Source organism: Aedes albopictus, chromosome 1 (genome assembly GCF_035046485.1).
Source record: "Aedes albopictus strain Foshan chromosome 1, AalbF5, whole genome shotgun sequence".
NCBI lineage: Eukaryota > Metazoa > Arthropoda > Insecta > Diptera > Culicidae > Aedes > Aedes albopictus.
The window spans coordinates 337080648-337103569 of record NC_085136.1 but is presented as its reverse complement, the minus strand read 5'-3'; the positions used below and the strand labels follow the sequence as shown (position 1 = coordinate 337103569).

Genomic DNA, 22922 nt, shown 5'->3' with positions numbered 1-22922 from the left:
GAATCATCTGCCGTTCTACGCATAGTTGTCCCATGTTGAAAAACTTGAAACTGAGAAAATCGCGATTGAAGATTCAAACAGGTTTTTCATGTTTTTTGGCCAAATGGTGCAACAAATCGGATTTAAATTTTCATAGTATCATTAGAAATCGCTTATATTTTCATGCCTGAAGTATTTCCAATCAAATATTTTTAAAAAATATAGTGTTTTTAGCAAAAACATTATTAGTGGGACTGTTATGCCTAGAAATGTAGACCTGTTGGCGAAATTTCTACGCATATCAGTCCCACGATAATAAGTCGTCTCTTTTCACGCTCGATGTGGTCTGTTCTGTACTTTTTTGTTATATTTTTAAATAACAAACAGTATTAGCTTCTCTTATAACGTTATAAGACTCTCATGCATTAGGCTCAAATGTCTCGAGGCAAAACGGAGCCGAAAGACAACATAAGATTGACATCACATTTTAACACCTTCTTAATAATCGGGTAAGTAGGAACTAGGTGAGTGAGTTAATGAATAAGAAGTTGATTAGTGAATTGATGAGAGGATGAATGTGAGGTGCTCCAAGATTAAGTGAGTTGGTGAGTGGATCAGTTTTGAATTAGGTAAGTTACAGGGAGTGACCCCGTTAATTTTAATGTATTGGTAAGAGAATTGTTAAATTGGTGAGTGTGTGTGTGTGTGGGATAGTAAGTAAATGAATTAGTGAGTCAGTGAGTGACAGTGAGTAAGTGAGTTTGTTGGTTTATGAGTATGTGAGATCTGTTCCGTGGAGTGAGTGCATTAGTAAGTGAATTAGTGAGTTAGTAAGTGAGTTGGGTTTCGTGGCCGTGCGGTTAGCAGCGCCAGCCATTTAGGCGTTTTGATATCCACGTAGAGTGACTTCGATTCTTACTCCAGTCTGAGGAAACTTTCCATCAAACGAAAAATTCTTCATTGGGCCACTGGGTGTCGTACACTCAAATCTCCGTTAAAGAAATAAGTCGGGGATATTTAAATGCATTCATTACGCAAATAGATTCATTTTTTTTAAATAGCTCTTCCATCGCAGTTTACGTCGAAATATATACAGTATTATAGAAATAAGCGATTAGAACGTTAGGCCAAAAACGTTACAAAGTTGGAAAGGTCATTGGGCCGAAAATGTTGTTAGGTCGGAAAGGTCGCCAGGCCGAAAAGGTCTCTAGGCCGAAAAGGTCCCGAAAAGGTCTCTAGGCCGAAAAGGTCTCTAGGCCGAAAAGGTCTCTAGGCCGAAAAGGTCTCTAGGCCGAAAAGGTCTCTAGGCCGAAAAGGTCTCTAGGCCGAAAAGGTCTCTAGGCCGAAAAGGTCTCTAGGCCGAAAAGGTCTCTAGGCCGAAAAGGTCTCTAGGCCGAAAAGGTCTCTAGGCCGAAAAGGTCTCTAGGCCGAAAAGGTCTCTAGGCCGAAAAGGTCTCTAGGCCAAAAAGGTCTCTAGGCCGAAAAGGTCTCTAGGCCGAAATGGTCTCTAGGCCGAAAAGGTCTCTAGGCCGAAAAGGTCTCTAGGCCGAAAAGGTCTCTAGGCCGAAAAGGTCTCTAGGCCAAAAAGGTCTCTAGGCCGAAAAGGTCTCTAGGCCGAAAAGGTCTCTAGGCCGAAAAGGTCTCTAGGCCGAAAAGGTCTCTAGGCCGAAAAGGTCTCTAGGCCGAAAAGGTCTCTAGGCCGAAAAGGTCTCTAGGCCGAAAAGGTCTCTAGGCCGAAAAGGTCTCTAGGCCGAAAAGGTCTCTAGGCCGAAAAGGTCTCTAGGCCGAATAGGTCTTTAGGCCAGGTCTTGGCGAAATTACCTTGTTCTATACCTAGATTATTCGGCCCTAATGTCCTTTTCGGCTTAATTACCTATTCGGCTTAATGATTTTTTTGGCCTAATGACCTTTTCGGCCTAATGGCCTATTTTACCTAATCACCAACAAAGCATACATCTGATTAAGCTTTTGTATTAATTTTAAATGACAAGAAATATGTACATATCATTGAAAAAAATATGTTTAGAAATACAACAGATTATGTTTACAAAACATTCTGCACCATGCCTTCCTCTGCTTGTATAGGTGATATGAATAGGAACCCCAGCAAAGATTGGGAGTGATTTGCCATTAGAGGCTTCATGCTTCATGTATCTTTATTTGAATATTAAGGGTCAGAATGCCGCCGTTGGTAATGGCACGGTTCTATGTATATTCATCCTATTCGAAAACAAGCAGTTACGGTACTATGTTCACTTTTAATACAAATACAATAATAAGAATACATATAATGTTTTTGGGCTCTATCATTTATTTTACATATCCACAGAAAGTCGCTTATCTAAGACACAACTTACTAACAACAGTTTACTCAAGAATTCACTTACTCATCAAGTCTCTGGGCGTCTAGGTCACTAGTTTATCAAGTTACTCAATAACTCATTAACACAATCATTCAAAACTCACTCACCCTCCAACCCATTAATAAACCAACTTGCTTATCATCTTACTCATTTACTCATCAACCCACACACTTACAAAATCTCGCTCACCAATTCACTCACTTACTCTTCAATTCACTTATTCTCATCAATTGATATATTGATTGCTTGTTCAGTACCTCCAGCAGTTCGTCTTGGTTAAACCCGAAAGTGTTCTTTTTATTTTCTAAATAGGCGATAACTAAGCCACAGAGAACAGACATCCAAGCCTATAGAAAATTTTCTCGAATGTTGTGTAAGGATTAAATTTTTTTAGCGTTGACAACACTAGCGTTACCTATGCGGCAAATTGCCACAGTCAGTGGTGAGTACGCATATCTAGATAAGTTTTATATTCACCACCGACAACAGCGTGGGAACTTTGCAACAGCAGCGCCACCATGAAGTTGCCACTTGTGTTGCCATTTCAAATGACCGTTAAATTCCTTACACAGCTTTGGAACTGGACTTGGATGTCTGTTCTCTGTGACTAAGCCACTCACTTACCGACACAGTAATTCTATCAAATTATTGGGATAACATATTGAGAAAAAAAAGTGAAACTCATCAACTCACTTACCAACAATATTTCAAGCTTGCTTAAATTCTGAAAATTTTCACATATACCAGTCATTCAATTCAGCAACCTCTTTGTCATTATATTGGATCGGCTTCGTCATGCTTCACGACATTTGAGCCTCTTAATTAAGTTAAAATGTTTATGTTTGGTTTATGAGCTCAATGCGCATTGCAGCAATATTTGAATTTAGATTGAAACTGCAAGTTGCGAAGAAATAACAGGTTTTGTTTAACTGGAAAACAAGTTTCGTTCCAGCTGGAGCGTAATGCCATCTTAAAAGAAGAGTTTATACCATACAGTTTTGAAAAAGCCATGCTAGGTGAAGTAAGTTACTAAAAATGCTTAATGTATCGGTTTTACGTTGAAATTTTATAGTGGGACTGTTATGCGTAGAATTTCAGTTGTGGGACAATTTGACTTGACATGTTTTTCATTGAGTCTTCGAACAAAGTATGATATTTTTTATGTTATATGAAAATATATGTATAAATAGAGCGCCTGGTGCAAAAAAGTCAAAATCGTCAAAAAGTAACATGGGACAACTATGCTTATAACGGCAGCATAATACCCACGCTTTTTGCACCATTTCATTGCAGAAACGGAGAATTGACCTTCTCACCATACTAAAATTCAGCTCATTACTACAAATCTACTACTTCACCGATCTGTCCTATTCCTGGAGGAATTCCCGAGGAGCTACTCGTGGAATTCCCAAGGAACTCCCAAAGGAATGGATCACTAAAATAACTAAAACGGCCGCTATGAAATGAACAGATAGTGCCGCCGTAGCCTTGTGTGTTTGACGTAACTCGACTGATGTCACTGTGTTACCGTTCATATACACTGAACGAAACCCTCCGCCCAAGATCGACTGAGAGGCGATACGATCACGCCCCTTAGGGAACGTTCAAAAATTACGTCCGACATTTGGGGGAGGGGGGGTGTCTAGAAAAGTGTGACAGTACGTGTATTAGGTATAGGAAACTAGCGTGACAGAGGGGGGAGGGGGGGTCTAGAAATCCCAAAAAATGATGGACGTAATATTTGAATCTTCCCTTAACGATATTGGGTCGGAAACCGTACACGGAACTACAAATCAACCCAAATTTAAGTTGTTTTGACGCAATCCCGGTCTTCCGTGGAATAACTCAAATTTGCGTCAAACAGCGAAAGTGGTGAGTGAGTAGTTCTCGTTTGAGAGCGGCAAAAAAAATAACCCACTGGTAAGTTATTTTCACCCAACGGAGGCCTCAAATGACGCAAATTTGGGTTAACTCAAGAAAACCCAAATTTGGCTTCTTCCACGGAAGAGCAGCGGATGCGTCGGTGCTTCTCTCTTTGTTTTCGACAACATTGCGGTGGGGCGAGGGAGAAAACAACCCAACTTTGAGTTAAAACTAAAAGCAGTTAAGCCAAATTTGAGTTTTTAAAACTTATTCTTTGGGTTTTTATATTTTTCCGTGTATGGTCCGCCGACCAAATGATGTCATCTTAAAACCGGATGACAGCTATATGAAAATAGAATGTCGACCATATGGTCGAGCAACTTTGTATTTTAGCGATTGATAACAATAATGTCACCGCTATCTTTTTCAAATATGTGCTTAGTATGGCTTTCAAAAAATATGACATGTCCAGGATAGGACATGCGAAACAAAATCGTCAATGTCCCGGGTGTCACGATCAAGGAACTTGTTACGCTATCGATGAATAAATTCGGTGCATCTGTGTGGCCTTCGCTCTGCAACTAATATTCATTCACATAGCGTGCGTCGACTCATACGCGCATAAGATGATCGTCATCCGCTTTTTGGGATGATTGCCGTATGACTGATTCGTCATTCGAAAACACGATTTTGGTAACTTGGACTGGATGGTCGGACAAATCAGTCGATTTCGGGATGGGGTTTTCGTTCAGTGTACGGTGGCGCTTTTGATTTGATGCGGTATGAGTAGCGGAGAAGTCGGCTTCAATGATCCATTCTCGAGGAACACATAGTTCTCGAAGAACTCCAGGATGAATTCCCGAGGAACTACGGTAGGAATTTCCGAGGCTTTCCTGAAAAAAAAAAAATCTGCAAACTTCTGGAGGGATTCCCGAGGAACTGAAAGAATTCCTGAGGTACTCCATGTGGATTATCCGAGGAACACCTGGAAGAATTCCTGAGAAACTGACAGCAATTTTTCTTCCCGGTCATTGCACATGGCAGACACTGAAGCAATCTTGTGGCGCGCGCCTTTGATCTCCGCATATCGTTTCTATCCATGCTCTCCTGAGCTTCAGCAATCACACTCTCACACATTTTGTAGTCCAAACCGTCCTAATTGCTCTGAAATTTGATTAAAAATGTTTTATTGGTTTCTTGGACATCTATATATCTATCTATATCTATCTATATATATATAAAAATGTAGTGGCATACGTGGGACCGCGCATAACTTGCGAACGGAGGGTCCGATTTGGGTCGTCTTAGTTTTGATCTGTTGGTTTTCACTCAAGGAAGGTTTATGAGGCAAAAACATGGAAATATTGAGAGTTTTTGAAAATCGATCTTCCATACATTTTGTGACCGGGGTCTTGGATAGAAACTAGAAACGTCAAAAAACGCAGTAGGCAAGACAAAGTTTGCCGGGTACAGCTAGTATTTTTGTATTGTTTCGAAAATTTTCAAACGATGATGGGTAAATACGCGATGTACGTTGTTTACAAAGCATTCAAACTTTTTATACGATTGTTGATTGGAGGGCAGCGTCTTATAGGAGACCCAACTGTACTTATTTTTTTTTACTGATACACATCCAAAAGGCGCAAAACAGAGAAAGGCTCTCTCCTGCAACGTGATTGCCGCGTTCTCAAACACTCCCTCAAAAAAGAGAAAATCTCTCCTCATTCACGAGCAAACTCCTGCATGGACCTGGATGGAATGAATGAAAACATTTTGGCTTGCTTGGATGGACGATGCGAGCGAGTCGATTTTCCTCACTCCCGAACGGCTCGGAGTTGTCGGGGATAATTCAGTCTGTCCCAAGGCGCGGGCCTACTAGGACTTGTTTTATTTTCTTGGTTCTTTCTCCGTACGCGACGCGACGCCGTTTCGAATCGAAGGTATACATATTGTGACGTGTTGCGTTTTTTTCCTTCCCATCCAAAGTTTTCATTGAAGAGCAAAAGTTTCCGGCAGCTGCCGCGGTGAATATTTTGTGTTTGAATCTCAGTTGGCGCGTGTTTTCAGAAAGTTGATGACATCTTTGAATGTTTGATAATGGAAGTTTTGCGAGGGCAAAGTGCGGTTTTCGCCACGACACGGCATAATTTCACAACAGATTACAGCAATATATCAGGAAGAGATTGTTGTTTATTTTTGTTAAGTGAGCCACTCTGATTCATTGAGTTGACTTTTGACTCTTTCCGCAAGCTTATCGCCTTTCGAATGAGGCGGCAGATCCGCTTGAAAGAGCAACAATGGCAAATGGATTTGGATTGACATTTGAACTGATAAACATAATCTTTTATTCGAGTTCTAAGAAATGGGCCGTTGTATAGCTATGTAGCGAAAGCTTCGAAACTGAAGAAAATTGATCGATGAGTCACATTACTCCGCGTGTTTATACAAGTCGCGTATTGCTGCCGCGCCTGCTGCGGTTGATTGATGAATGCATGTTAGAGTGACTCGGATTATATGGAAAAAAGTTGACAGTCTGATACTTAAAAACACTTGCTTACTTGTTCTACATTATTTTGTAAAATCATATATTTAATTTCATAATTTTTTGCAAAATCATATATTTAATAAGTTCACATTAGGGTGCCAAATTTAAGTTTCATAATTCCACGCAGTATGGACTATTTGCATAATTTTCTTTTATTTGAATCTTAGATCAAGATTATGTTCGTAAGGGGCAGTTCATAAACCACGTAGACTTTCTGGCCAAAGTCTACGCTCCATACAAATTATAAAATTTTTGTATGGAAAAAAGTCTCCGCCACCCCACCCCCGGAGGGGTTTACGATGACCAAATTTTGGTCTACGTGGTTTATGAACAGCCCTAAGGGTGTTACTGTTATATAAAATCAAATAAAATTTTTGCACATTTACTGTTACAAACGACACCTTTCTAGTGGCAACAATTTGAAATTCTGTCCCGTGACGGTATAGTGCACAACCCAAAAACTCATAAAGTTCGGCATGCAAATGAAGCTCGAAAATTCAACGAACTAACCTCTTGGCCTATATTGTGCGATAAACCAAGTCATTTAGCTAACCGCGCGATCGGTCAATTCCCGTTACTTACACATCACCGCGACGAGTGGCGGAACGGAAATATCTTCTGCCTCCTCTCTATATGTCAACTTGAACCGGCTTTTTCCGTGTCCTCTTTCAACAGAAAACAAAAACACGCGGCATAAAAAAAAAGCAAAACCGACGTGAATCCATCAGTGAAGTGCGCGCATCAAGCCCGCACCGGTAACCGGTTATCGCCCCATCATCAAGGTAGCCATGACCTTGGTCAACAGCATCGGCAGCGGCGGCCCTTCGGCCGTCGTTTGGTTGCTTCTGCTCTGTTGTCTGGGCAACCACCAGCCTGCTGTGGCAGGTGAAAGCATCTTCGATAACATCATCAACCAGCTGATGTCGACGGCGGCTACGGCTCAGAACTACCTGGACACCACAGCTGGACCGCAGCAAAAGCAGCAACAATCATTGGTTGAAGAATCGTCGTTGTACTCGGTGGATATCTCTTCATCATTTTTGGGAAACGGACTACCGACTGTTGCCAGCTACGATGAGAATACGCCCTTTTGGAATCCGTTCACCTGGTTGAAACCACGGGCCGTTTCCATCCCGTACAATCCCGACACGGATTTGACTACGGTAAGTAATTACAATCTTTACAGATATAAGATGCAAACCTTATGAAATTTATTATGGTTCCGAGAAAGAGTACAGGTATGTACAGGGAATTCAGTCTTTTAGGAATCAGTTCCTTTATGGAACAAGAGTTTAGTATGGGATCCAGGAATTCGATAACGGAATTCCTCGAGGAACTTCTGGAAGATTTCCTGAAGAAATTCCCAAAGGAATCCTATCAATCCTAAAGATTTTTCACAACAAACTCTTAGAGGATTTCTTGGAAGAACTCCGGCAGGATTCCTAGAAGAAACTTCTGAAGGATTCTCATATGAAACACCTGTAGCATTTTCAGAAGGAACTTCTGGAGGATTTCCAGAAATAAATCCTGGAAGATAGGATTCCCAGAAGTAACTCCTGGAGGATTCATAGAATAAGCTTCTGGAGCACTCCTAGAAGGAACTCTTGAAGGAAATGCAGTGAGAAATCCTGGAGAAATTCTAAAGATGATTGAAGGAAGAATCCAGCAAAATTTCTTGGAAGTATTCAAATCTTAAGTTTCAGGAAGAACTTCTGCTGCACAATCACTAAAAAAAAGTACTGCAGGAATCCTGAAAAGGAGGAAATTTTTTTGTTTGATAAAAAAAAGCCAGAACCAACTCTTCGAAGAATCCCATGAGGAACTTCTGATAAAATCCTAAAAAAATGAGGAAATCCCACAACAAATTCTTGGGGAGCCCCAGAAAGCACTCCTGGCTGACAAGGATGGGAGCACTTACTTGCAAAGAGTTACACTCACTTGCTATTTTCTCAGCTCAGAAGCATGCCATCAAAAACAGTTGCAGTATATGTAGGACTTTTTTTATCTGAAAGTTTGCCGAATAAAATGAGTCTCGCAAACATATGCCGAAGTCGTGTGGAAGCCATGATTGCAGCTCTCCGTGAGATGAGCTCCATTGAAACTCCATCAAACAGCCGTCGTCTTGGATATTTGGCTGCCATCTTGGTTTTTCTGGCTGCTATTTCTGGACTCCGGAAATCTTCCCTATACAAAATATACCTACTTATGTTGAATGATTTATTAGCCTAAAATACCATTGAACAGCCGCCATCTTGAAATATATGACGCCATTTTAGATTACAGATCGCCATCTTGGGTATTCTGGCCGCTACTTTTGAACTCTGGATATATTCTCCATATTTTATACCCATATTGCGTGGTTTTAGAGCCAAACACTTCATTAAACAACCGCCAAATTGAATTTGGAGCCGCCATCTTGGATATTTTGGATGCCGTTTTTGGACTCCGGCTGTCTTCCCTATACCAAATATACCCATGTTGCATGGTTATGGGGCCTAAAACTTCATTAAACAGCCGCCATCTTGCATTTTGAGTAGCCATATTGTATTTTAGATCGCCATTTTGAATATTCTGGTCGCCATTTTGGACCCCTGTTATCTTCCCCATACAAAATCTACCCGTATTGCATGGTTTTAGAGCTTGAAATCAGGGATGTTTTCGATTACCTGGCAATCGTTTGACTCATTTGTCCATAACTCAGTTCAGAAACCTAATATTGAATTGTGGTATTCGGTAAAGCTGTAGATAAGTGATCTTCATACAATTATCACCAAGGACGCCATATTCTAACTTTTATATATATATGTACGGCACTAGAGCGCTAATACCATACCTAATCATACTAAACGATCGAAAAATCCGATCGATTAGTATGAGTATCTGGTACTAATACTTTTACGACGTAAATATTAGAGTTAGAATATGGCGTCCTTGGTGATAATTGTAGAAAAACACTAATCTACAACTTTGCCGAACACAACATTCTAATACATATAAGGATTCTGAACTGAGTTATGCACAAATGAGTCAAACGATTGCCAAGTGATCGAAAACATCCTTGCCTGAAATGCCATTATACAGCCGCCATCTTGAATTTGGATTAGCCATCTTGGATTTTAGATAGCCATCTTTGATATCCTAGTCGCCATTCCAGAGCAGGAATGAATAACTGACACTAAACTGCAGCATACCAAAGTCAGGTATCATACCAAGACAATGTCGGTTATCCAGGTATTGAAAATAATTCATTTTGGTATTTTGCAGGTACTGATAAAATACCTCAACGAGTTATTGGTTTGGTGTTGAGGACTGCTTGAGGTATTATTCAATTATGGAAAAATCGCTGATTATTATTTAGGTACAGTACAAATTTGCAGTTATCGCACCGCCAAACGTCAACATGGTGCGCCATGTTAGCCGAAATGAACAGTCGGATCACGTTCACGGTTATTTTTTGTCTTTTGACAACTTGTTGACATCTGTCAGTCGTTGCAGTTACCGAATTTCGTTCGCTAAGTGAAACGTAAACATGTTGCAGTTATCGAACGTCTACTGTACACAGAATACACATCAGTTATTATTTTACGTATTTTACCTCTTATGCAGGGCTGTTCAATACCTCATTGAGTGTGAAGATATTCGGTTTTCCATACCTGAGTTAGGTATTCTTCAGCTATTTTCTCCTGCTCGGGTTATTGAACTCCTGACATCTTTCCCATGTCAAATATACCCCATGAGCCATTTTACGAGTGACAACAATGTTGATGATGATATTGATTTTCACGGGTTATTGGACGCTACCTCCTGTCAAAATTCATTCATAAAATCGGCTCGTAAAATGGACTATATTGCATGGTTTTGGAGCCTACACAGAGAAAAATTTCTACTCAGTGGCTGAGTTAGTCTTACTCAGAAATCGAAAAATCCTTTGTTTTCTTACTCATTTTCCGTTAAAAGTGGGACAACCCATTGCCAATGGGTTGTCCCATTTTTAGCCGAAACTGAGTAAGAAAACAAAGGATTTATCGATTTCTGAGCAAGGCCAACTCAGTCATTGAGTAGAATTTTTTCTCGGTGTAAAGCTATATCAAACTGTCGCCATTTTGAATATTAAGCTGCTATCTAGAATTTTGGGCCGACGCGACAGCGTGGAATGTCTGATCTTCAGTGTTGATTTTCGCACAAAATTCGTCAACCATGCTGAAGGTTGCAAAAAATCGGCCAGCAAAAAAACCCATCAAGAAGAGAATAAAACTGCCAAGAATACTCAAAGACACGACGTTTACTCATTTTTGTCCGTATTCATAGGCTAGAGGAACTGGTTCACCTAGCGTGAATGAGGATGAAGCATCTGTCAAAGAAAAAGTAGATCTTCATATAAAAAAAATGCTAAAAGTGGCAGGTGCTTCATCCTCATTCACGCTAGGTGAACCAGTTCCTCTAGCCTATTTTTCCGTATTTTTCCTCGTTTCTAATCGTTTAGTTCAATATTTAACACCGAGCAGTGACAAAGGATTTTGTCGATTTCCTAGACCAACTCAGTCACTGAGTAGAAAATTTTCTCGGTGTATGGGATTATTTGTGACTTTACGAGTCATTCACCGCACAGCCAGCATCATTAAAGAAGTTCCTATAGGAAAAGAGAAGAGCGAACAATCTTTCTCTCATTGTACAACGTGCGTTGTGCGTATGCCGGCGGAGCATCGCTGTTTAAAAAAAAAAATGAAGAAGAAGCAGCCCTCTTTTTGGCTGTGGTGTTTTTGGCGCGTTTGCCGTGTGGTGTAAAAACAAAACGGGGAACACGAAACACGCCGGTCGGTCACCGCACCGCAGGCAGCGCAAAATGATAACGAGATGAAAAGAACGAAACGGCTAAAGCATCACTAGCGTAGAATGGCGCCGTGTGGTGCGGTTGGTGGTGATGAGTCCAGTTAAGTTAGCTTTGCGCAGTGGCGATATCGTAACCAATGAGGTACAACCGAGGTGCGATTATTGCTAGTTGAAAACTAATACCAATACCCCGCCTTGAGGACGTGAAATACCGTCCGCTATGGCAATTTTTGACAGCCCCGAAAGGGGACATAATTTGATTAAAAGTTAAGATCAACACAATCCGAATAACTTTGGCTAATGGACTAGCGACTAGTTTGGGTCATGTTCATGTATTCATATTATCGATCAAAACAATATTTCAGTAACAAATTTTGAAAACGACGTATAATCAATGGTGTAGCATTGATTATACGTCGTTTTCAAAATTTGTTACTGATTTGTTTTAGTTAAGTAAGAAAGTTATTGCACTACATATAATATCTATATTAATACTTGCCTCTTTGGTATCGTAACGGCCTACTTTTCTTCACTAAATCAAAGAATTGCATTATGGTTCATAATGCAACTCGTTTCGGTTGCATTATGAATCATAATGCGATTGTTTGATTGGAAACCAAATTTTCCACGGTAAGAGCTTGAAATATTGTGACAATTGTGACGGTTATAGCACAGAGAACAGACATTTAAGCTCGAACAAAAATACATCGAAATCGTGTGTAAAGGATTTAAGTGTACCTCAACGCCACCAACGGAGACTGCCCCACATATAAAGTCGATTTGACCAGACGATGGCAGTGTTCATCGTTAAAATACACTAGCCCACAAAGCGACACGAGTGCCAAACGGCCAAAAACGGCGAGCACTGGAAACAAAAATGACAACATAACAATGCAAGTGATGGGACGCTAGCGCCGCGCATCGGGAGCATAACCACATACTTTGATATGACCGTTACAAAGTTTTACACAAGGCAGAAAGCAAAGATAGACGTCTGTTCTCTGTGGTTATAGCACGGCTTGTTTGATTCAAATTTCGAAGGATGGAACACGTGGGCGCTCTCATTCAGCCATGGGGAAGCACGATGGTACTGTTTAAATAAATTATATTCTACCGCATTTTTTGTCATTGCAAAAAAATGTTGTATGCAACTCGTTGCAAAACTCTATTTTTGTAAAAATCTTTATTTTGCAACTCATTGCATCAATAACTATTACTTGGCTGACTTTGGGTAGTATCGGTAGGTTTGTTCTCTTCGTCATGGGGGTTTTTGCAGGCTAAATTGCTAGAAACTTGGTCATATAGTTCAGCATGGTTGGGAAAGATTTGAGGCCAATTTGAGATCGCCCCATTGAAGTTTTGCTCAAACAGTATCAAATCAGGCAAGGAATCATAATACAAACGCTTTTTGCACCATTTCTTTGCAGAAACGGAGAATTGACCTTCTCACCATACTAAAATTTAGCTCATTACTACAAATCTAGTACTACACCGAAACCGAACGTGCCCCATTGGGGACTGAAGGTTGATGAGCCGGGAAACACTCTTTCTTCCTACGGGGTTTATTATGGGAGTATGAGTGAAAAAAAAGCAACAAACCTTCCCTCCTTCACTTTCTCACAGAAAACCGCAAACAAAATCATCACCTTCGTAGTCCCCAATTACGAGTTCCAGTAGCCCAGAACTGTCTCATTCTGGTTGCTAACACCACAGAGAACAGACGTCCAAGCTCATGTAGTGCAGTTGTGTAAAGCATTACAACGGTTGTTTTGAAATAACTGGGAATGTGGCCATTACGCGGCGCTGTCAAATTTCGAACCGGGGTAGAAATTTGCCGTTGTTTTACTTTTTGGCGCTAGTGTCACCAAGTGTGCACCCTAGTATAGTTCCACCAAGAGAATGTGTTGATTCTACTTGGAAAACGTTAATTGAATTCTTGTTCAACTTGTTTCTTATTGATAATAATGAAACTAATTATCAATGGGTTCCTCAAATTTTGTTGCTGGATTAGTGAAATAATCTTAAACATCTTGTTATTTAAGCAAATACAGCTCAGAATCTGAGTAGGAAAATTTAATGGTGCGCTAGTGAAATATTTCTTCAGAAAGCGCCATCATGGTGTCGAAACAAGTTTTTGAGTGGGAAAGTCACCGTCGTTGTCGCTACTGAGCTTGTTTTTCCTTTACACAAGATTTTGAAGCAATTTTGTTCGAGCATGTTCGTCTGTTCTCTGTGATGTAGTGCAGTTGTGTAAAGCATTGCAACGGTTGTTTTGAAATAACTGGGTATGTGGCCATTACGCGGCGCTGTCAAATTTCGAATCGGGGTACAAATTTGCCGTTGTTTTACCCTTTGACGCTAGTATCACCAAGTGTGCACCCTAGTATAGTTCCATCAAGAGAATGTGGTGGTTTTACTTGGAAAACAAAAATTGAATTATTGTTCAACTTGTTTCTAATTGAAAATAATGAAACTGATTATCAACGGGTTGCTCAAATTTTGTAGCTGGATTAGTGAAATAATCATAAACATCTTGTTATTTGAGCAAATACAGCTCAGAATCTGGGTAGGAAAATTTAAAGGTGCGCTAGTGAAATATTTCTTTAGAAAACGCCATCATGGTGTCGAAGCAAGTTTTTGAGTGGGAAAGTCACCATCGTTGTCGCTACTGAGCTTGTTTTTCCTTTACACAAGATTTTGAAGCAATTTTGTTCGAGCATGTTCGTCTGTTCTCTGTGCCCCGATTCGAAATTTGACAGCGCCGCGTAATGGCCACATTCCCAGTTATTTCAAAACAACCGTTGCAATGTTTTACACAATAGCACTACATGAGCTTGGACGTCTGTTCTCTGTGGTTTTACACAATAGCACCACAGAGAACAGACGTTTAAGCTCGAACAAAAATACGTCGAAATCGTGTGTAAAGGATTTAAGTGTACCTCAACGCCACCAACGGAGACTGCCCCACATATAAAGTCGAATTGACCCCACGATGGCAGTGTTCGTCGTTAAAATACACTAGCCCACGAAGCGACACGAGCGCCAAACGGCCAAAAACGGCGAGCACTGGAAACAAAAATGACAACACAACAATGTAAGTGATGGAACGCTAGCGCCGCGCAACGGGAGCATAACCACATACTTCGATATGACCGTTACAAAGTTTTACACAAGCACAGAGAACAGACGTCTATCTTTGCTTTCTGCCTTGTGTAAAACTTTGTAACGGTCATATCAAAGTATGTGGTTATGCTCCCGATGCGCGGCGCTAGCGTCCCATCACTTGCATTGTTATGTTGTCATTTTTGTTTCCAGTGCTCGCCGTTTTTGGCCGTTTGGCACTCGTGTCGCTTTGTGGGCTAGTGTATTTTAACGATGAACACTGCCATCGTCTGGTCAAATCGACTTTATATGTGGGGCAGTCTCCGTTGGTGGCGTTGAGGTACACTTAAATCCTTTACACACGATTTCGATGTATTTTTGTTCGAGCTTAAATGTCTGTTCTCTGTGACACAAGGTAGAAAGCGAAGATAGACGTCTGTTCTCTGTGATAGCACTACATGAGCTTGGACGTCTGTTCTCTGTGATTCCATAGTGACAATAATCTTAATTTACTTACATTAAGGTTCCATGACTATCTCCCCGAAATACGATTCGTCTAACGTCGTATTACAATGTGGATAACTTCACATAATTAAGGAAAATGATAAACTTAATGGCATATGAACTGATGCGCTTTTCTCTATAATGGCTGCTCAGTTGACAAATCACCTCTTTTAGGCCTCTTATACGTCAACGACAAAGGTTATCCAAGGCATCGCTAGGGTAGATCGATGATACCTCAGTGAAAATAAGTAGTCTGACAGCTGCGGTAGCTTTTTGTTCTACCGTAAAACGGAAAGTTTTCTCTAAATTAGCAATAGTACGAGTTAGAACACGGGGCTGGTCGAACAACTTTCACGCTGCATCGGGATATAGCAGAATGAGTTTATCGGGTCGTTCGTTGATGGTTGTGTTGATTTGTGCATTGTTGGAGTCAGTGCATTGTGCCGAAGGAAGTTGGTTCGAAATTGACGAAGGAGATGGGAGTTTGTTAATTGTGAGAGCAGGTTCAGTTGACATAAATCAATCAATAAGAACATTATTTGAATTCTTGTAGCCTGATCTGATCAGCAAATATGGATACGAGGTGGAAAGCCATTTGGTTACCACGGAAGATGGTTATGAACTGACGATGTTCCGTATTCTACCGCGGCAGCCTTCTGAGACTAAAAAACTTCCCGTTCTAATGGTGCATGGCCTAATGAGTAGTTCAGTTGATTTCATCATCATTGGCCCCAACAACAGCCTCGCCTACTTACTCGCCGACAACGGTTACGATGTGTGGCTGGCAAATGCACGAGGAACTCGATATTCCAGAAAACATTCCACACTTTCGGTGGATTCTGAAGAATATTGGAACTTTTCGTTTCACGAGATCGGCTACTACGATCTACCGGCCAAGATCGATTACATCCTAAACACTACCAACAACAATAAACTCCAGTACGTTGGATTTTCTCAAGGTACCACCGTCTTCTTTGTGATGGGGTCCACACGTCCGGAATACAACGACAAGATAGCGCTGATGATCGCTCTCTCGCCTGCCGTACTGATCACGCGGGTTCGCAGCCCGATTGTATGGCTGATTGTAGAGGCATTGAAGGAGATCAAAAGACGGAAAATTCCATACGGTGACTTCGAAATTATTCCTCATTCATACCTGTCCTATTATATAGCGCAGGGTCTATGCGCTGAAGACGATCCCGAAAACGTTTGTTACAAATTAATATCGCTCCTCACCGGGTTCGATCCGGATGGGTACGATCAAGTAAGTTTTAAGTGTTGCACACCAACCGCTCAAGTTCTAACTCCGTTTCATGTGCTCCGTAGAAATTGATAACGGAATACATTGGACACACCCCGGCCGGTGCTTCGATCAACCAAATCATCCACTTCGCTCAAGTCTATATGAAAAACGGTTTCCAGCAGTACGACTACGGACGGAAAGGAAACATTCAACGGTACGGTACGAAGAAACCTCCCGTCTACAATCTGAAACTGGTGACGGCATCGATCCTGGTGTACTACGGCCTTAATGACTGGCTGGTGCATCCGCAGGACGTTCTAGATCTGGTGAAGGTGCTTCCACGGGTGATCGCTGCCAAACAGGTGGCAGATGAACGGTTCAACCATATCGATTTCGTTGTGGCGAAGAACGTCCGATCGCTGTTGTACGATCAGGTGATCGAGGCGATGGAGGAATACAGTCAAAACTGAGTCGTTGAAGGTCGCACTTTTTTTCCGTGACTCGGAAGTGAGGTGGCCCCGCGGGTTGCATGTATGTATGGACACAGAGAACAGACGTCCAAGCTCATGTAGTGCTATTGTGTAAAGCATTGCAACGGTTGTTTTGAAATGACTGGGAATGTGGCCATTACGCGGCGCTGTCAAATTTCGAATCAGGGTACAAATTTGCCGTTGTTTTACCTTTTGGCGCTAGTGTCGCCAAGTGTGCACCCTAGTATAGTTCCACCAAGAGAATGTGTTGATTTTACTTGGAAAACAATAATTGAATTCTTGTTCAACTTGTTTCTTATTGAAAATAGTGAAACTAATTATCAATGGGTTGCTCAAATTTTGTTGCTGGATTATTGAAATAATCATAAACATCTTGTTATGTAAGCTCAGAATCTGAGTAGCAAAATTTAAAGGTGCGCTAGTGAAATATTTCTTCAGAAAGCGCCATCATGGTGTCGAAACAAGTTTTTGAGTGGGAAAGTCACCGTCGATGTCGCTACTGAGCTTGTTTTTTCTTTACACAAGATTTTCAAACAATTTTGTTCGAGCATGTTCGTCTGTTCTCTGTGCCCAGATTCTGGGCTGTATTTGTTTAAATAACAAGATGTTTATTATTGTTTCATTAATCCAGCAACAATATTTGAGCAACCCATTGATAATTAGTTTCATTATTTTCAATAAGAAAGAAGTTGAACAAGAATTCATTTTTTGTTTTCCAAGTAAAACCACCACATTCTCTTAGTGGAACTATACTAGGGTGCACATTTGGTGACACTAGCGCCAAAAGGTAAAGCAACGGCAAATTTGTACCCCGATTCGAAATGTGACAGCGCCGCGTAATGGCCACATTCCCAGTTATTTCAAAACAACCGTTGCAATGCTTTACACAATAGCACTACATGAGCTTGGACGTCTGTTCTCTGTGACTACATGAGCTTGGACGTCTGTTCTCTGTGATCGGGGTACAAATTTGCCGTTGCTTTACCTTTTGGCGCTAGTGTCACCAAATGTGCACCCTAGTATAGTTCCACTAAGAGAATGTGGTGGTTTTACTTGGAAAACAAAAAATGAATTCTTGTTCAACTTCTTTCTTATTGAAAATAATGAAACTAATTATCAATGGGTTGCTCAAATATTGTTGCTGGATTAATGAAACAATAATAAACATCTTGTTATTTAAGCAAATACAGCCCAGAATCTGGGTAGGAAAATTTAAAGGTGCGCTAGAGAAATATTTCTTTAGAAAGCGCCGTCATGGTGTCGAAACAAGTTTTAGAGTGGGAAAGTCACCGTCGATGTCGCTACTGGGCTTGTTTTTTCTTTACACAAGATTTTCAAGCAATTTTGTTCGAGCATGTTCGTCTGTTCTCTGTGCGTATGGACTTATCTTTATATCCATCTCTAACCCTTTGCTCCTTGCAATTTTTCGGTATACGTACAAGCACAGAGAACAGACGTCTATCTTTGCTTTCTGCCTTGTGTAAAACTTTGTAACGGTCATTTCAGAGTATGTGGTTATGCTCCCGTTGCGCGGCGCTAGCGTCCTATCACTTACATTGTTGTGTTGTCATATTTGTTTCCAGTGCTCGCCGTTTTTGGCCGTTTGGCGCTTGTGTCGCTTTGTGGGCTAGTGTATTTTAACGATGAACAATGCCATCGTGGGGTCAAATCGACTTTATATGTGGGGCAGTCTCCGTTGGTGGCGTTGAGGTACACTTAAATCCTTTACACACGATTTCGCCGTATTTTTGTTCGAGCTTAAATGTCTGTTCTCTGTGCTTAAATGTCTGTTCTCTGTGGTACAGGGTCGTTGGAATACAATAGATTTAGGATATGAAACGCAAGAGCAATTTTGTTATGTGTCTTGTTGTTTTTGTGGGGTTACAAGCTTATATTTTGTTTTTATGACCGTGTATTTTAACAATAGCCATTTCATTTGAACTGTCAAATATGAGTTGAGAAGTTTCTGAAAGAACTCCTAAAGATTATCTAGCTAGTTAATAATCATTCTTCAAGCAGACGATTATTTTTTGTAAAGTTTGATCTAGAATAGGTTCCCAAACTTTCAGGTGCGCGACCCCCTTTTTCCAGCAGACATACTTTTCATGACCCACCATAGAAATTCCCTCATTTGTTGTCTGTTACAGTAAAATCACAGAGAACAGACGAACATGCTCGAACAAAATTGCTTGAAAATCTTGTGTAAAGAAAAAACAAGCTCAGTAGCGACATCGACGGTGACTTTCCCACTCAAAAACTTGTTTCGACACCATGATGGCGCTTTCTGAAGAAATATTTCACTAGCGCACCTTTAAATTTTTCTACTCAGATTCTGAGCTGTATTTGCTTAAATAACAAGTAGTTTATGATTATTTCACTAATCCAGCAACAAAATTTGAGCAACCCATTGATAATTAGTTTCATTATTTTCAATAAGAAACAAGTTGAACAGGAATTCAATTAATGTTTTCCAAGTAAAACCAACACATTCTCTCGGTGGAACTATACTAGGGTGCACACTTGGTGACACTAGCGCCAAAAGGTAAAACAACGGCAAATTTGTACCCCGATTCGAAATTTGACAGCGCCGCGTAATGGCCACATTCCCAGTTATTTCAAAACAACCGTTGCAATGCTTTACACAACTGCACTACATGAGCTTGGACGTCTGTTCTCTGTGGTAAAATATTCGACTGTCCCTTGCCACTCCCTGGATGAAGGCCGACGACCCCCCCTGGGGGTCGCGACCCACAGTTTGGGAAACCATGATCTAGAGGTATTCTTGAAGAAATCATTGGGGAAAAATCCTGGATGAGTGTCAGGAGTAATTCCTACATGAATTCCAAGGGAAATTCGTTGAAGAATTCCTGAAGAAATCTGTGGAGGGGGAATATCTGAAAGATTTCCTGATTCAATCTCACGAAAATTTTCTATAGCGATACCTGGAGAAACTGCTGGGAGGAGTTCGTACAAGAATCTCTTGAGAAATGTCAAATAGTTTCTCTAGAGGTATTTTAGGGAAATTTCATAAAGGAATACCTGATGGAACTCCTGGAGAATTTCCCGCAAAAACCAGTGGACCTCTGGAGGATCTTCTGATTAAACTTATGCAAAAATCTTTACATCAATTACTGAAAATGTATCTACTTGAAATTCCAGAGAGATGACTTGATGATTTCTCTTGTTGATCTTTCTCTTCAAGAAGGGTCGTCGCGCTTCTTGGTCTTGGTTCTTTCAAAACCTAGAAAGGCGTTAAACATCACAATTTATCATTCTTCACCATTCGTATATTTCTCCGAAACTGTCTTCCCATACCGATCCATCAAATCGATAACCCTATTATACAGCAAACTCTTCGCTCCGGTAGCGTAAATGAAATCTAAATGGTTCCACTGCTTTTCCGGCACCCGAAGCAACCTGGCCGTATTGCCGAGCTGCCGGTGAAGTAGTTGAACATCCGGTACCGCCGCCAACCAATCATTATCCCCGTAATGGAGAAATACCGGTGCCGTGATCTTCTTCAGCGGATAGCTCGGTGGCGTAGCGGATCCGTAATTCATCACATTGCCCAGCACGCCATGGTCGAACTGCCGGAAACGCCCGCTGTTGATCCCTTGGGCGTAGTGCGCCAGCTGTTTCACGGAAGCCCCGGCCGGAGTATGCTGCACAATGACCGGAAGCAAGGTGCGATTCAGCTGAGCCGTATCGTACCCGCAGATCAGGAAGATCACATTGACGCAGACTTCCTGAAGGGCCGACGAATCTTCGCACGCCTTCTGACCGCCGGCTATCATCATCTTGTGGCTGGGCAGGAACTCGTTGACACCCAACATGCGCATCGTCCACTGAAATGGAAGACGGTTGAATACGGGAAGATCTTACCTGCGGGTGAACTCACCTCAAGCTGGGTGGAAATCGGAGCTACCGCTCGTATGAACGGGGACTTCATTTGACCCATGAATGCAACAGGAGCCAACGCCTGCATTGACAGGATCTTGGAGTTGTACTCCGGTTTCAGTGATGCCATCACGAAGAATGCCGTTGTACCCTGGGAATGTCCCACGTAGTGAAGGGATTGCTGATCGGTCTTCTTCAGCACATAGTCTATCATGGCCGGGAGATCGTAAAGGCCAATTTCGTGCCAGCTGAAGTCCCAGAACTCCGGCTTCGCTGGATCCAGTGAAATGTGCTTCCGCGAATTGACGTTGCCGCGGACGTTTCCCATCCAAACGTCGTAGCCTGCGGTGACCAGAGAGTGGGCTAGGGATTTCCCGGGACCCAGAATTACCCAATCCGCAGACGAGGCTATGATACCATGCTGGAGGAACGCTACTGGAGCGCCGGACACGTTTGCAGGAATGCGGAACATTGTGAGGACGTATCCATCGGAAGTCACTGCGCGATGCTTCTCAACCGGTAAACCCATCCGGGTTATGAGTTGTCCCGTTCCGGCTAGGGAAAGGCGGATGACCGCCGATGTGATCAACAGAGTTGGTAGGGAGACGATCAGCATCGGTGGAACAAATGTCCTGTGAGTAAAGTTGGAAACACTTATGTGAAGTATGTGACTATAAATTCCGTGCAACCAAAACATACGTTGTCGTGACTCTTCAGTGACATGTGTGTTGCTTGGAAGAATTCCTGGAGGAATTCCTGAGGGAATCCCTAAGTAAACTCCTGAAGAAACATATCTGAAGAAATTACTACAAAACAATCGGAAGGAGATCCCTGGCCAAATTTCTGATGCCAGGGTAAGTCCTAAAACCATCATTGGAGGAAACCCTTGAGGCATTCCCGGGGGAATTTCTGAAGGAGTCCCTAAACAAATTTTTGGAAGAATCCTTGAAGAACTTTCCAAAAGAACCCCCTCAAAACATCCCTGAAAAACTTCTAGTGGAATCTCTGAAGGAGTTCGTGAATAAAGCAATGGATGACTTCTTGAAAAAAATCCTGTATGCATACCTCTAAATTTATCTTAAATAATTCCAATACAAATCGCTGGAGAAATACATCTTGAAATCCTTGAAGTAATTAAACAAATCTTCAGTTAATCCTGGAAAAATTCTTGGGTTCATCTCTCGAAAATATGGTGGGAGAATTTCTGAAATTTCTGAAGAAACACCTGAATATTTTTTTAGAGAAATCGTTGAGAAAATTTTCTTAAGGAATCACATGAGGAATTCCTGGAAGACGTCCCGAGGCAATCCCTAAATTCCTGGAGGAATCTTTAGATATATTCTTGAAGGATTCTCAGGAAGAATTCATGGAGGAATCCCTGTATGAACTCTTTGAGGAATTCCAGAAGAAATGCCTAGAGGAATTCTGAGACGACAGGAGAAATTTTTAAAGAAATTCCTGGAGGAATTTCTAGATAAATTTCTGGAGGAATCCTTGGAGGAGTCACTTATGGAATTATTGGAGAAATTCCTGGAGGAAACCATGAAGCAACTCCTGGAGGAATCTCTGGAGGATTTCCTGGAGGAATCTCTAGAGGAATTCTCTTGATGAAATTCTGGAGGAATTCCTGGAGAATTTCAGAATAAATGCCTTGAGCATTTCCTAGAGAAATTTGTAGAGGAATTCCTGGAGAAATTCCTGGAGAAGTCCTTTGTGAAAATTCTGGAGAAATTTCTGGAAGAAATTCTGGGGAAATCCATGGAGAAATTTGTGAAGATCTCTTTGGAAGAATTCCTGGCAAAAATCTTCACACTTAATCTAGACTGCCGGGATCTCAGCATTTTCTCAAACTTTCCCGAGATCCGCACAGCTGAGTGCTCGGCAAACAAGAACAATTCCGAGATCTCAGTAACTTGGACAGTTCATTACTGAGATTCGGCAACTGTTTTGCCGCGAACCAGTTAACAAACGTAATTTATACTGAGATATCAGTTCTTGAGTTTGCTGAGAAGTCAGCTGTGAGCGAAAAGCCGAGCCCGCGCATATTTTTTAAGTGTGTGGGAGAACCCCTGGTGGCATTCCTGGAGGAATTCCTGAAGAAATTC

At 41.4% G+C, this 22922-nt stretch overlaps 3 protein-coding genes and 1 non-coding gene across 6 annotated transcripts in view; 3 read left to right on the top strand and 1 right to left on the bottom strand.

Annotated features, from left to right (window-relative positions):
• The first annotated feature begins 5990 nt into the window (after positions 1-5990).
• The window catches only part of LOC109412833 (lipase 3), a 33478-nt gene continuing 16546 nt past the window's right edge, over positions 5991-22922 (top strand). Inside the window, exons 1-2 of one of the 3 annotated variants that reach the window (XM_029851893.2) lie at positions 5991-6145; positions 7426-7913. In XM_029851893.2, the coding sequence (XP_029707753.2) occupies positions 7539-7913 (375 nt within the window). In that variant the 5' untranslated portion in view covers positions 5991-6145; positions 7426-7538. Of the gene's footprint in view, positions 6146-6214; positions 6230-7093; positions 7914-22922 lie in introns of those variants that run through there. The other 2 variants (XM_062847451.1, XM_029851894.2) reach the window with 2 other exon arrangements.
• Positions 11689-11829, top strand: LOC115254408 (U4 spliceosomal RNA). The gene has a single exon (XR_003891843.1). It is a non-coding gene; the product is annotated as a U4 spliceosomal RNA (small nuclear RNA).
• On the top strand, positions 15097-17846 carry LOC109412830 (lipase 1). The gene is made up of 3 exons (XM_029851895.2): positions 15097-15679; positions 15740-16450; positions 16513-17846. The coding sequence occupies exons 1-3, from the start codon at positions 15563-15565 to the stop codon at positions 16897-16899; spliced, it is 1215 nt and encodes a 404-aa protein (XP_029707755.2). The 5' UTR covers positions 15097-15562; the 3' UTR covers positions 16900-17846.
• Positions 19596-21621, bottom strand: LOC134287958 (lipase 3-like). The gene is made up of 2 exons (XM_062851300.1): positions 20819-21621; positions 19596-20765 (listed from the first exon to the last, which is right to left on the bottom strand). Exons 1-2 carry the CDS (start codon positions 21512-21514, stop codon positions 20190-20192), a joined length of 1272 nt encoding a protein of 423 aa, XP_062707284.1. The 5' UTR covers positions 21515-21621; the 3' UTR covers positions 19596-20189.

Coding starts and splice junctions, on each gene's coding strand:
- LOC109412830 (XM_029851895.2), top strand. CDS start 15,563: ATGAGTTTATCGGGTCGTTCGTTGATGGTTGTGTTGATTTGTGCATTG. Junction 15,680..15,739: donor GAGATGGGAGTTTGTTAATT/GTGAGAGCAGGT, acceptor GAATTCTTGTAG/CCTGATCTGATCAGCAAATA. Junction 16,451..16,512: donor ATCCGGATGGGTACGATCAA/GTAAGTTTTAAG, acceptor TGTGCTCCGTAG/AAATTGATAACGGAATACAT.
- LOC134287958 (XM_062851300.1), bottom strand. CDS start 21,514: ATGTTTTGGTTGCACGGAATTTATAGTCACATACTTCACATAAGTGTT. Junction 20,766..20,818: donor CGATTTCCACCCAGCTTGAG/GTGAGTTCACCC, acceptor CTTCCATTTCAG/TGGACGATGCGCATGTTGGG.